At 31.9% G+C, this 14941-nt stretch overlaps 2 protein-coding genes across 2 annotated transcripts; both read right to left on the bottom strand.

Moving 5' to 3' along the window:
* Positions 1 to 106: 106 nt before the first annotated feature.
* LOC130614806 (protein phosphatase 1 regulatory subunit 16A-like) lies at positions 107 to 9791 on the bottom strand. Its single transcript, XM_057436264.1, has 10 exons — positions 9130 to 9791; positions 7218 to 7288; positions 6875 to 7127; positions 5214 to 5338; positions 4074 to 4199; positions 3538 to 3613; positions 2805 to 2907; positions 2450 to 2564; positions 1646 to 1889; positions 107 to 1523 (listed from the first exon to the last, which is right to left on the bottom strand). The coding sequence occupies exons 1-10, from the start codon at positions 9368 to 9370 to the stop codon at positions 1330 to 1332; spliced, it is 1548 nt and encodes a 515-aa protein (XP_057292247.1). The 5' UTR covers positions 9371 to 9791; the 3' UTR covers positions 107 to 1329.
* A 1368-nt stretch (positions 9792 to 11159) lies between these two features.
* LOC130614809 (uncharacterized) lies at positions 11160 to 14656 on the bottom strand. Its single transcript, XM_057436266.1, has 6 exons — positions 14525 to 14656; positions 13357 to 13533; positions 13057 to 13113; positions 12640 to 12832; positions 11962 to 12095; positions 11160 to 11619 (listed from the first exon to the last, which is right to left on the bottom strand). The coding sequence occupies exons 1-6, from the start codon at positions 14543 to 14545 to the stop codon at positions 11518 to 11520; spliced, it is 684 nt and encodes a 227-aa protein (XP_057292249.1). The 5' UTR covers positions 14546 to 14656; the 3' UTR covers positions 11160 to 11517.
* Between the last annotated feature and the right edge of the window lie 285 nt (positions 14657 to 14941).

The raw sequence follows: 14941 nt of genomic DNA, 5'->3' as shown, positions 1-14941 counted from the left end.
ACCATAGAATTTCATAATTTTTTCTCTTTTGCAGAAAGTTTCAACGGTGTATAACAGCTCCGATTCTAGCAAAACCTTGCATTGGTACATTACAAAAGAAAACATGTTAAAATTAAATCATATTTGGATTAGACAACTCTTACTCACAGTAAAAGATTTCATTTTATACACATTGACACAGAACAATGTATGTTCACAAAATAAAAAATATTCTAAACACATTTTGACGACGACAACCAAGTAAATAAAGTATAAATTACAATCTTCCAAAAAACCATTTAAAACAATATAAAAACTTCTATCCCTGAAAATACCTAAGAAAAACTCACGATAAAAATAAACATTGGCGTTGGTTGCTGATTTTACTGAAAAACCAAACCTTGGAGTCTCTGAGAGCCACATGTAATGGTGCAGGAAAAAATTTAAATTCTGGTGTTGGTTATTAAAAAACGCATTTCAAAGCTAAACAAAATGTGGTTTTATTTATCTGTTGGTAGTAATTCAGAAAATGTTATCCTGCTTGTAAGAGAAGGGCCACTTCTTTCACTTTTGAGTTTTGGACTCACAAAAAACAGCAAATACCACCAATTTTTTATTTCCATCATAGTTAGGACAATAAGCTCTACATAATCTGAAACTGACACTACACACATACATAACAAAAACAAAAATTATATCTTTTTTCGAACACCTAATACACATTAAAACCAAAAGAATTGTTGAATTTATCTCCTTTGATTCAAAGAATGCCTTTCCACAAAAGGTTTTATAAACAAGATATAAAAACTCACAAAGTATTTCATCTATTTCTTGTTTATACTTACTTTAATTAAAACAACCTGTTCTAACGTTATCACGAATGTGTTTGTGTTTTTCAATGTTTTTGCAATATTTCTACCTACAAGCTTTTGTCATAAAAAAAATTATACATAATATACATTTAAGCTGCTTTATCATTGATATTTAGAAAGAATTTTAAAAACTTGAAGTAAGCTGTCAAAAATCTTTTTTTCTTTTTCTTTTTGCACTCGTTTTGTTTAGTCACAAATTCCAATTAGGCATTTGCGTGTTGATTGTTGAAATGTAAAATAGGAAAATGATAAAAACTTGATAGCTTTCACCTAAATTGATAGATGACCTGTCAAAAACGAACGTAAAATCCAGAAAAATGGAACATCAAAATGTTTATCTGAACTCTTTACAATATCTTCTGTTTCGAGAATGTGTGTTCAAAAGTATGTTGTTAAAAATAAAACTATGAATCTTCAGTTAGTTCGCTTCAAGTAAACCACGCTGCTCTTCTTTATAAAGATATTTCCATCATTGTGATTACAAGATGACACAACACTTTTTCTTAACACTCATATCTGTGGATTCGTTCAAAGTTTTGTGGTTTTTTGCAGCTGTGTTATGACTTGTGTGGACTTCACCTTTTTCTACGTCAATATTATTAGTATTTGTTTCTAAGCCATTGTTTTTATGTTCAGTATCATTGTCATCAACTTCTGCCAATGGAGGAGATCCTTAAAACAAAAAAGGAGATAAGGTACAACATGCAAAAGATATATGAAATTTTATAAACACAATGTAAATTACAAGATTATTTGAACTTGTGAAAGTTTTTTTAAAGTAGAGTTTTCCTTACGATTTACTTGTGGTGATGTGTTTTTTGATGAAGCAGCTGACCGATCAGATTCTATTGTAATTTTTTCCTCAATTTTTCTGTAAGAAACTGCTTGATCTGAATTTGTGCTTTTTGAATGTGGAGATATCTCTACTTTGGTTTGATTTTTCTCTTCAGGAGTAGGTGGTTCAGTATGTCCAGAAAATGTTTTTAAAGCTGAAGATGAAACATTTTGCTTCCCTTCTTCGTCATCAACATCATCATCCTGAAAGATATTGGTAGCTTTTCGTACTTAATTTCAATGTTGGAATGAACATAGCTCTTATCATTCCCAACTACATTTAATTTCTGTGCATCTGGCATTTCATTGCCCACTTTTTGACTAGTGTTGAATAAAGTCTGAAAACTTTTAATATTACACTATATACTACAAAAGCTTGAAAAACATAAAATTTTAGTAAAATTTTACCAGGGCGTTCGTCCAAAGGGGTCAAGTAGGTACTCTTTATAAAAAGGATTATTTTATTGTAACCACAAATTTTTTTCAAATGAATTTTTTTTAATGATTTATATAACATTAGAACAGTATAATCATTGTAGAATTAATTAAAAAATTAAACACAGATCAAAATATAAGATAATGCTTACAAAAATGAAAATAATTCTGATTGACAATTTAATCCTAAAACTACTGACATTTTGACATTATTTCTGATGAAGTTGTCTATTGTATCCTTATAGTCATCTCACAAAAACAATGATAAACAATGATCATCAATCAGTCATTAATTAAAGAACAATTTATAAAAAATATCTGAGGCATACCGTTTTTATTACAACATGTAAAAATTCTGGATTCTGTCTAAATATTCCTTCTTGTTTCGCATCATTTAGAGATATTTTGTGTTTTTCTACTATGCTTGAACGCCGCACTGATAACCTGTGAACAAAAAATTTTACATTGTCACAAATGATAATACACAAATCCTACAGATAAGAGGCAGACAAATAATTTTAATAATTTTTCTGCAATGGAATAGTGTACACGCAATCATTTATAGGTGGCGTATATGACAAAAAAATTGTAGAAATAGTTTAAGACGATTAATCGAAAAAGCTTGGAAAGCAGGAAAACTTGGAATAATTCATTTACTGATAAAAAAAATAAAAAATAACTCACGTCCTGGAGCTGTTACTTTGGCTTCTCTTTAGCTCTTTGGTTTTATGTCCAGATTCCTTCAACTCAATAATCATACCCTGGAGTTCTTCATCTTCTGTCAAGTCTAAAAGACAAAACGAAAACTTGCAAATAAAAAAATAATAATGCAACACAAATTTTTGCCCTATTTGTCAACAAACTTCAATTTAATTTAATAAAGTTGCCTAACTTTAGAAATCTAGTTGTCAACACAATAGTCTTGTCCTATGTTATCATTTGTCAAAAACTGTTCCTAGTGGCCTGAAAAAACAACTAAGAATGTGTTTCTGTATTCAAACTTAAAAGAACACAACCAAACATTGCCAAAAAATCCAGAGTGGGAGACAAATTTGTTCAAGAACAGTCTTATAGTAACAAAGTACAAACAAACATTAACAAAACAGTTGGAGCAAAAACATTGATGTCTGATTAAGTTTACATTCACTCAATAACTGACTGCATTGCACTATTTCAACCCTTCTCTAATGTGTACTACATTTAATGTGTCATTTTTAGTTGTTTTATTCTATAGGTTCAAATCTCTAGAGCAGTCTTTTAGAATTCTGCTCCGTAAAACTACTAGAAACATAAAATAGGTGGTTGGATGGCAAAAACATGATCGTTCACAAGAAGAAACATACTACTGAGTATCAATTTTTGTGTCTTGTGTTGCTCACTAAAAGAATGTGTACACACAGAATAAAATTTATTTTACCGATAGGAGTTTCCCCATCTTTTGTAACAGCATCCAGATCCGCACCATGATTTACTAATATCTCAATGATTTTGTCCTAACAAATAAAACATACATTTATAAAATGAAAACAAAACACATCAGGAAATTCATTTATTTCACAAAGCTTTTTCTAATAAAGTTACTCTGTTAAGGCTTTTTTAGGAAAATCTTGGCACATGCGTAGCAAAACCAAAATCCCCCTGTTCAAAAAGCTGTATGGAATAAAAAAATTTCCTGAAAGATTTTAAATGAATTAATCAAAACAAACAAAACGGTATACATCATTACACACTTTGTCATAGATATGAATCAGATTACAAAGGTTTAGCTTGCTTTCATTTGACCAGGTAAACAACAATATGCCAATTAAAACATTTATTTTTACCCATATATGCCATATAACATTGAAATGTGATCATAATGTAGAGACCTTAAGAATATATTCTCCTTTTTTTCACTTTGAAAACACAGTTTAAGTAGTTGGAGTACATTATAAAACATGTCTCGTTATATACCTGACCCCAGCAAGCAGCTGCATGTATAGGTTGCCAGCAGTCATGATCAATAACGTCGATTCTGGCACCATGGTCAAGTAAATAATTCACAACCTCCTCGTATCCATTTGCTGCTGCAATGTGCATCTATAGGAGAAAGGTTTTTCAAATTCATCTACCCATAAAAAATACAAGATAAAAGTTTTGTTTCCTAGTCATAGTTGTTGGTCAAATTGTGCAACCCGTCTATAGTGGTTAAACCCTATCATTAAACTTTTTTTTTGTAAAATTAAGCTAATAATAACTGTCTTTTAAAGAATTCAAAAACTTTGGATTGTTATCAATTGTTGTCAAATTTTAAAATAAGACAGTTCAAATATGTTTCCCAACATTTTTTATTAAACGTCTTTTTTAGTTAAAGGCAACTCACTTCTTAATGTTTTAAAACTTGCGTCTGTTATAAAAACTTCTATATAATACAGTGATTTTTTTATTTTATGTCAAAAGTAATTATTTTTCAGACTGGATGCTTGCTCAAATACAGTAAGAGTACTTAATTGATGCAATACAGTTCCAGGCCAGTTCATAAGATTTTAGCCAGGTGTGAGGTGGATTGTATGCCTTGATAAACCCATAAAAATCGCTGTATTTTTTAACAATATATAATAATTAGTGTAGCTAAGATTTTGTTAAAGTCAACGATAAAGATTGCAAAGCCTTACTACATCGTTCTGTGACTTCACATTTTGCTTTTTCGTATTATCCATAAAGTGGGAAGGCTTTTACAGACATAAGAAAGCAGTCATTTGCCCACATAATTCACTTCATGCCTAAACACATATGTGCGGTAAAAAGCGTATTTCTGCATAACCAGGGACCGGATTAAAATTTAGGCAGAATGAGGCCAACTATAATTGAAAGTCTGTTCATTGTTATGTCATGTCCTGCATCGGGGTGACCAACAGTTAAAAAAAAGTTCAGGAGCATTTCCAGACACGTAAACAAACAGGAACATCAGCAAATATCAAATTTAAAGTTTTCCTCTGCCATTCTGAGAGTAACTAAGACGTGGTTGTCAAAACAATTTCAGAACAAGTTTTTCTGTTGTTGCTCATTATTAATCACAAATTAAATTTCAGATATTTTTAAAAAAATACATACAGCAGTTTCACCATGTTCCCCAACAATATTTAAATCTCTTTTGTTCTGAACACTGTCTTTCAAATCTTCCAACATCTGATTAGGAATTTCATTTCTTATGTTCTCTAAATCTTCCTCAGTGTAACCTATAAAAAGAAAAAAATTATGAACACTGTGTATGTGTTTCAAAATTTATTTTACACATATATAGCAAGTTGTACAGAAGTTCTGCGTAAAAACATACAATAACTTTCTTGCATTAAGTTTGTGCAAAAAAAATATCTCTGAATTTTACTTTTATGTTAGAATGTCTTACCAATAAGTAAGTATATTTCATATATTGCATCAAAGTGAGAAGAAATCAAAACCATAGAATTAAATTTGTTTGTTATAAGCACATGTTTAACAGGAACGACCAGCAATTGCACATTTAATTAATGTAGATGTGCTGAACATACTACAAAGTACAATAGAAAATTGGAAAGAAAGGTAAGAATTAGCACTAATCTGATAATATAGATTCTCGTAGAATTTGTTCTACTCAAAGCTTTTTTTTAGAAATTTGGTTCTATTTTTGTCCCAGGTGGTCCCTAGTGACCAGATGACTTGTAGCTTTTAAAAATGATATTGACATCACTCTATGATATGATATTCATATTCAAGACGTAGTGACAATAAAGTTAACAAATTAAACAAAAACAGCCACTTTATAGGGGTTTTAAAGGTATTTTGATAACGTCATTAACCAACTGTTCTGGAACAGATGGGTTAACTCAGCTTTAGGAAAGTGGTCCCAGGTGGTCCTTAGTTACCCACACAGGAGATGACGTCAGTTATTTGGCCTGAAAATTAAAAGTTCACTGTAATGGTTTCACTAAATTTAATTATTGACGTCAATCTTAGTAATTACGTATGTGTAAATAGTCAATAAACAAATTACACATATTTTTTTGAATTTGTGCATTCTTTAGGAGGAAAGAACATCTCCTTTGAAAAGCTGAATTTTTGAGTGGTTAAAACAAACTTCCTTTTTCATTTCTTGCAATTACACAAGTTTTAGACCTATTGTATCAGATTATCCCAATTGTGAGTAAAATTGTACCTGTTATTAGAAATATGAAATGATTAAACTATGTAATAACTGAACAAGAAAACTTTTGTGGATGTAACATTTGTCCCAAGTAGAATCTGGATAATTCAAAAAGGTAAATGCTTGGCAGTTTTTTTCAAATTCACAATCTGGTGCTGATGACCTGCATGTATATTATTGAACATGTTGAAGAGCGTAATAATTGTATAAAGTGTGATGTATGTTTTTAAGAGTTAAATTTAAGTCCAACATGTATGGACCAACCCTGCAGTTGTGGATTACCTACATCATTTTCTATTAGATGAACGCATTCCAAAAATATTCTTAATCAAGACTTTTTAATTAGTTTTTAAAATTTTTACTACCTTCATAGACAAATAATTTACACCATCTCTAAATTAAAAAGGGTGTCAAAAGTTCTTAAAATTACAGTCCTTATAAAAAAAAAGATTTTAAAACCTTTAACAGTTCACATTGTCATATGCTACTGGATATTTAAAAAATTTCGTTTTTTCCGTAATATGAAAATGACTAAACAAATTTTTGAAATATTTCAAACTGAAACAACAGTTCTGTAAAATACTGCACTTGCCTGCTTTTGCCATAGCTTCATCAAGAAATATTTCTACGTCTTCGTTATCTTCAACGAGATCAATTGGCATGTTACCATCTGTATTTATTTCAACTAGACTGGCTCCATTGTCCACCAAATACTTGACCAATTCATAATTACCGCAAGCAACTGCAGCATGGAGTGGAGTCCACAGATCAGCATCTTTTATGTTTAGGTCAGCACCATGCTTCACAAGAACATCAACCACATCTTCACAATCTTCAATCACAGCCTGTCAACATGTTCAAATAAGTTCTTACAAACACAAAAAAAGAACATAAAAAACGCAGAGACTTATTTCAAATAAACCAAAGCTATTAACCTGATGCAATGCACTGAGACCATCTTCATTTTGCAAATTTGGACTCCATTTGACATTCATAAAGCTAACAACTGAAAAACAAAACAATCAATTTAAATGGCCACTGTTATTTTTGAGCAGTAAGCCCAAAATATAATTTTTTATATCGAAAATTTATTAATATATAAGCTAAAAACGCCATAAACATGTATACAACCATAGCATACATCAGAAGCGTGGGTATTTTAGGGCTAATTTATGTTCTTTTTCTGGTCAAGGTATTGAAAACACTAATTTCAATTGTGAAGAGAAAACCAAAAAAACAAACTTGGACCCCTAAAATTGCGCAAACTTACTTTTACACAGGCTTTACATTTATTGGCCTCCTTGTATATGGAGATCAGCGCAAAATTATGGGGGCACTTTCATTGAGTTCAATGATTTTAAAAACATTTTTGCCAGAAAAAGCTCACATCCATTTTGAAAATTATAAAAAAAATTTGTTGTAGTAAAGCACCAATGTTTTATATTACATTTCTACAGGAGCTTACCAGCTCAGAAAAACATAGAGTTTGTGTCAATATGATTTCGTCCATCGATAAAAATTGGATGGGCCAAACATGTCTTTTCTAGCAACATGAGTTTTTATTAATGGCAGAGTATCAATCCTTGTATCCCAAAATTTCAACACATAACTTTGACAAAAACATAATGGCAGATATGCTGCAATGGTATCAGGAAAAGAATTTTTTAAAGCTTCATTTGATACAATTTGCTATATTAATATATATATATATAGTCAATAAAGTCATACAAATCTGTTTACTTTGATTTATTTATGACTAAGTCGTTGAAATTGAAAGTGCTGTTTTGCATAATTCAAATGAGTTCTTCAGGAGTTATCAGACAAAAAGCGCAATATTTATTCAAAAACTTGCCCAAGATTTCCATTATATAAACAGGTGTTTTTGGCAAGTCAGCGCCCTTGTGTAGGCAGTGTATGCACTAATAGCAAGGTATATACAGTACCGCTTGAATGTAACTTCACATGTACGCGATTTTTACGACGTCATGTAACAATCTCATGTCCACATAAAGAACGTTCACATATCTTTTGTTTATACATGAATTGCTTTCTATTGTTATCGTCATGCGCAAGTCAGAACAATAAGATTTGATGAATCCTTTTGTTGTCACATGTAACATGCATGTTATTGTTAAAAAGTGTTAAAGATCACGAAGGCTATTAAAATATATTTTTTTAGAAAAATTAACGAACATAACACATTAAAAGCATTTATATCGCCGTTTTTCGTTCTTAAACTCTTAAAACACGATCTAACGAAGCTTTTTATAGCCGTTTTTCATTCTTAAACTTTAAAATGCGATCTAATGAAACTTAAATTTTGTTAAATTTTTTTTTGTTCATTGATCTCTTGACGACTATAGCAATTAAATACAACAATAGGACACATGCAGTTCAGATGAGCTAATTAAATTTCGCGAACAACAAATGAACTCTATTGATTTCAACATGCAAAAATAGCTCATGCGTTTAACAATAGGTTAACAATAACAACAAAAGTTCTGACACTACCGAAAGCTCATGCGAAGGTGATAACTATCGCATACATGTATAGTTACGTTTTTGTTATGACTGGACTTAGCGAGACAAGGCTCTCTTGTATTTAGTTGTATTTTAGTGAAGTAAACACGGACATCTATTGTCACGAAGTCTGAACACATTTATTATATTACTTATAACTGCCATTTAATTATCATGTTACATGCTATACCTTAGACCTCAGCAAATAGGTTTTACAACAAGATAAACAACAATTTATTGAAATAATCACTAGAGGCATTGTAGCTACACTGATAGAAAATCCACAGTTGAAATGAACATAGTAGTACGAATAACACTAGTACTTACCTTCTTCAGCATCATTTCTGGCAGCTGCCTCAATCAATTCAATATTTTTGTCAAACCGTATATTTTTGTTATGACTTGCCTTGGTGTATGGAAATGAATCAGGATTGTTTTCTCTTTCATAATATGCTTCTAGTTGTCCATGCCTTCTTGTTTTAGCATGATTAAGTCTTTCTTGGGGTGAATAATTTTCCAGAGTATTCAACTCATCAATCAACTTCTGATGTTCAATTAAGTGAACCATTGTTTAAATTTTGTGAAATGTATATTAGCATGCACTAAACTTGCGAATCTAGGTAGCTAGCTAGGTATTGGTTGACTTTAAGTAAAACTTATAGCCTGATATTTTTACTTTCTATTAATGGATGTAGTTAACGTAACAACAGCTTTTAATTACCATCCAGTACATTAAATTTTAAGATTTTAATAGTGGTACTTGTATATCTAGCTAAATGCATTTCATTCTCACATTTGGGTTGAGATTATTTTTTATATTTAATAACCATGTAGAAACCTTAATTTTGTCATTAAAAATACTGTACATAAGGAAATCTACTAGTTAACCATCACCAATTTTAACTTTGACTTTGATTTGCTCACTTGATCTCTTTATTTTTGTCTGGCAGCCATTTTTTTATACGGCAACCTTCCTTTAAAATGTGATATTTTACCGAACAATTACGCAGATATAAAAGAATCCCTCTCTGTCCGTTTCCTCCTCGGCGACGGGGGGCGAACAAAAGCGCGCGATATAACTCACGCACATACGGGTTTCAAAGGAACAATATATTTTCTTCTAATTTTCTTATAATTTTGCTGGCTAATCAGCAAAAAATCCGGGACTTCAACGTGTACATTAAAAGAGAAAACCAAATAGATGCAGAAAATGCTGTCGCTCACAAAATGGAAACGTCAAAAGAACTCCATTATCAAAAAAAAAACTGATCCAAATATCTTAAATGATACAGTATATTATAGCATCTTCACATGCAAGAGTGGAGTTGTTTTAATATATTAACAATTAGCCTGTACTGAACGACTAACACAGAAGATAGTAATTTGCGTTTTACCTCGCCGTGTTATAGAATTTGACAGTAAAACACACCCTGAGATATATTTGTAGTATATTAAATTTTCTTAGCCTGTTGCCCCGTTAAACGTATACAAGTGGAGTCAATAAGCCATGCTCGTTGTTCAGAACTCTATCATTTTAATTTTTCTTATAGATTTGGACGTAACTTCAAAAAAAGCCGAATGCACCAAAAGCACCTAAAAATTTGTTCTTTAGATGTGTATTCTTAATATTAGCTTCTTTAAAATTGGATTGCGCTTATTCCGAACTTTTTGATAAGCTATATCGAAAAAAGGTTGGAACTTTGTATCACTATCACATTTAATGATGAAAAACAAGTGCAGATTTATGGCCTTTGTGCGAATGCATTGTCAGATAAAAATGGTAGCCAAAGTTTGCATTCTTTTGGACACGCAAAACGCTGGTAGCACCTACTCCCTAAAGACATTGTCTAAACGTAGTTTTTCTTTCCCTAGATCTTAAAGTATATTTAGATTTGTGCATTTCGCCACGCGTGTGCGCGTCGAAAGCTTCTTGCGGCTTTGTGACGGCAATTTTGTTGTTTTAAACAACAGAGTAAATTTCTCGGAGCATGGAGCAGAGGCATGGTTATTTCGAAATTGCAAAATACCTATACAAACACCATTTACGTTGACTGACGAGTAAATTGGCTTAAAAAAAAAGTCGTCCTCTTGACCAGTGTTCAATGTTGAGTATTTTCGTACGTCGAGTAAGTAAAATTTGAATAATTACTGCGAGAGAATTTTTGGATTTTGTGTGCTCATAAACAGGAGCTGTTTTGAAATGCCCAGCAAAGAAAGCATTTAGAGAAATATTTTTTAGTTAGAAAAACAAATCTAGAGTTAGAGAAGTCCTTGCGTTTCGTCAACGTGAATGATGTAACTTCTGGCCAATACACATTTCCGTTCCATCTACAGAAGTGAATAAAATACACAACTCATCTGAACAATGATTTCAATGTTTTATTGAACAAAAATAAATAGTGAGCACGTTGCTCAAAAAATTTGTACCACTGCTGACAGATCTTAAGAATGAGGGAAATAAAAGCTTGACCTGAGTGTTCGATATATTTGAAGTATTTATTACATTTAAGAAGGTTTAAAGGAAGCACTTAAAATGTTTTTGTATTTTAGTTAAGAAAAAAGATCACCTTGCTTCACAGGAACAAGACGAATTGTATTTTTAGAACCTCGAGTAGTCTTAAATACACCAAAAGTCAAAGAGTAAAAAAGAAATAGAAGAATTACATTTATAAAGTTTTTTGCAAAGAAGTGCCTGTGTTTCAAAATTTTACGTTATTAGTGCTTATATCCTCCATTCACAAATCCAGCCTCTCTTTGGACATACTTTTCGTTGACGCCATTATCTGGATCAATTCTGCGATCGTACCACGGTAAATACTAAAGAAAGAACAAACGTTTGAATTAACAAATGTGTAATAAAGAACTGAACCGGCATCCAAATTCCTTTACTTTATATTTGTGTTCATAATCTGCACACACATCGTCAATTTTGAGGGGGTTGTGCTAAATACTTCACAAAGCACACCTTATATGATTTCCACTTCATTGTCCTTGGCAAAATTTGGTACGACAGGCTCAAAATTAGACTTAAACATAAAAATTAAAGACTGTATAACATAAAATTAATGTTTTTGGTTTTAGATTTAAAAGAGTTTCTAGGTAAGTCTGCAGGCGTGGATATTTCGCAAAAACAATTATGTGAAAGTGGTACCAAATTACCGTCCAGGCTCCGCAACAGTTGACCATCATGGACATAAGAAGTGTTAGGAAGGATAGAATCACACCAAACGCATCCAGTGAAAACATCGTGATATACAAAAATACAACCCTTTCCAAATTTGTACAACTATCCACTGAAACAGAAAGTGTAAAATGACAGTAATCTATTCGACACTGAATTTTTTTGTGATTAAAAACAGAGCACTGAAAAAAATGTGTGTTACAAACTAAAAGCCAAAAAGAGTTAAAAGTTATGTTATGAAAATAGAGTAAAACGTATTAAAAATAGCAAATTTCACCTTATCGACTCACGCGCGAAAAGTTAGGTTTAAAAATGTATTTGACTTAACACAAGCAATAATTGTAAATAAAAGGATGGTTAGTGTCAGGTGACAGATGAACCTATAGTCATGATTTTACAAATAAAACGATGTAGTGCATTTCTTTACCGACTATTTGTTTAAGCCCGTCAAAAAAAAACCATGAGAATTCTCCGGTCGTACATATTTCAACATCATTGTTCCCCCCTGTTACCATTTTAGAAATTATTTGGTTAGGAATAATGTTGTGGCAGAAATTCAGAGAACACCTAAATGCTAAATTTAACACTAAGTGTGTCCTTTTTGAAAAGTAAGGTTAGACGATAAGGAAAGATTAACAGCAGATTAAAACACGGACCTCTCATTGGCATAGGTAACACATCATTATCAACATTGCATTGGCAAGCACTTGCTTGAACCGAGCATTTATTATCATTAAGTAACTCTTTCACTAGTTGCCATTGATCTTCCCAGTATGTGAGACCACCTGTAACAGCTCCAAATCCGCACACAGCCATAGTTAGCAGAGACAGCAGTGCCAAAACATTAACCTAAATTGACAAAGCATCGATCTGAATTGAGAAAATATTGATCTGAATTGAGGAGACACGGAGAAATCTGTGTTATGGAAAGGCAAGCTGTTGTCTTCTCAAAGTGTTCAACGTTACAGATTCCTTGTAGAAAATAATCTTGCTCATATAATTGCTAAACTTAAAAAGTTTTCCTAGCATAATCATCGAAAAGGAATGTGGAGACCAATACAAATAAAGCATACCACTTCTTTTGCTCTTGTGATGACACTGGTGAATCCCAACACACTCACAACGACAAGCTAAATAAAAAAGCGAACAAAAAATGTTTTGATAAAATTTAAATTAAAGTTAGTTTGCCCAAGGTTCGTAGGTTCTTGTATTAGGATAGTCTCCATACGAAAAACCTTACAAGGTCTGGTGACAAGTTTGCTTACCGATATATATATATAAACAATTATAAAAAAAAAATTTCCAGGACGGTTTCTTCTTGTCTTGAAAAACTCAATCCAGGAAAGAAACCTCGAAATAGATAATTTACGTACCGGAATTCCAACCCAAACTTGAAAAAGCAGATCATTTAAATCATCGTTGTAGACTCTCATCAAACCTGCACATACGCATATCACGATACCAACAACAAACATAACAAAAGAAACACCAGCCAACCAAGGGAGGTAGACTGATGCTACTCGATTCTTTGGGCTCGGATTGTACTCCCCCTAAATGTTTCAATATTAGCTAAATTAATAATCGAGTTAATGTTTCCTAACAATTACAGACAACAAAATCACAAAGACAGACAGCTTCAATTTTAGCTGTTTTAAAGTTAGATGTGCAAAATAGTAATTGCCAAAAATCTGGTCAAAATGTCGTCAAATATAATAATTGATGAATTTGGTGACGTATTTTTTATAAGAATTTTTTTTATCTCTTTTTAGTGGCGAGGTTTCGTTTTCTGCGGACGTGCGGGAAAACATTACAGAAACAAAAGACAAATGGTTTAATTAGATATTTCAATTTAAACGTATCTGCTTCATCCATAAAATCGAAATACGCACACACACAAAATCGATAATACTAGAATTTATGTTATCGGTACGCATTCAGGACAGGTAACACAAAAGCTTGTCCTCCGTTTTTCGCTGTTTTTTCCACGTCTTGTAAGCGCATTCGTGGAAAATCGCACCTTTAGATGAAAGTATCAAATGCGCACCTTCAAAGCACTATGATTGATTTTGTTTTCTCACTATTTTCAAAATTCTCAATGCTTTTTTTGCTTTCTATTGTGTGATATATGGAAAATACTAGATTCGACTATGTTAAATCGGAAGTTTGAGAAGCTAAAACGCGGAGTCCAAACCACACAACATATCGTTAAAACTAATCAATGCAGTGTAAATCTTGTTGCTACCAATTTTTTACTTAAAAGAAATAGAACCTGCAATCTCGTAACCAGGGCTTCACTTTCGTTGTTTACTTTTTTCGCGGAAGCGAAAAAAAAGTCCTGGAAATTGGATTGAAAGAGTATTTCTTTTATTTAGCAACTCTATGCAAATTTTGTCTGAACATTTTTTTTACCCATTTTATTAAAGTCATCGGTTTGGCTTTGTGCGTGTGGTGACATGTTGCTGTTGTTTATGTACCTGACAGTCACGCAATGTAAACAACAACAAATTGGACAAATAAACAAAATACACAAATAAAACTCACAAAATCTCGTTTTTTACCCATTTTTGACAATCTTTTTTCCACAACACTGTAAGTAATTGAAATGACTCAACGCTATCTGACTTTCAACTATTTTTTTATACTATTATACTCATTGTTCGGATTAAATCTCGATAGAAATATTAACAACAAAATTGCACGGTATTTCTATAGTTGCCTAGCAACAACATCAATTATGTTAATTAAAAATAATCATCATGCAAATTTAAGGTTTTAAGCAATAGCTTTTAGTATTAAATTTAATCGGCAAATTATCGCAATGACTAACCATGCAACGATGCATTTCTTCACACCCACGAAGGAGAGTATTTACCAGATAACTTCTGAGATTCTCATACTTTTAAAAGCGTTAGGAAATATAACTGCGACACTGTGAAAGTTCGTCAGCGACTTTTTACC

Source organism: Hydractinia symbiolongicarpus, chromosome 11 (genome assembly GCF_029227915.1).
Source record: "Hydractinia symbiolongicarpus strain clone_291-10 chromosome 11, HSymV2.1, whole genome shotgun sequence".
Taxonomy (NCBI): domain Eukaryota; kingdom Metazoa; phylum Cnidaria; class Hydrozoa; order Anthoathecata; family Hydractiniidae; genus Hydractinia; species Hydractinia symbiolongicarpus.
The sequence above is the reverse complement of the archived record's forward strand: the minus strand, read 5'-3'. Positions and strand labels throughout refer to the sequence as shown.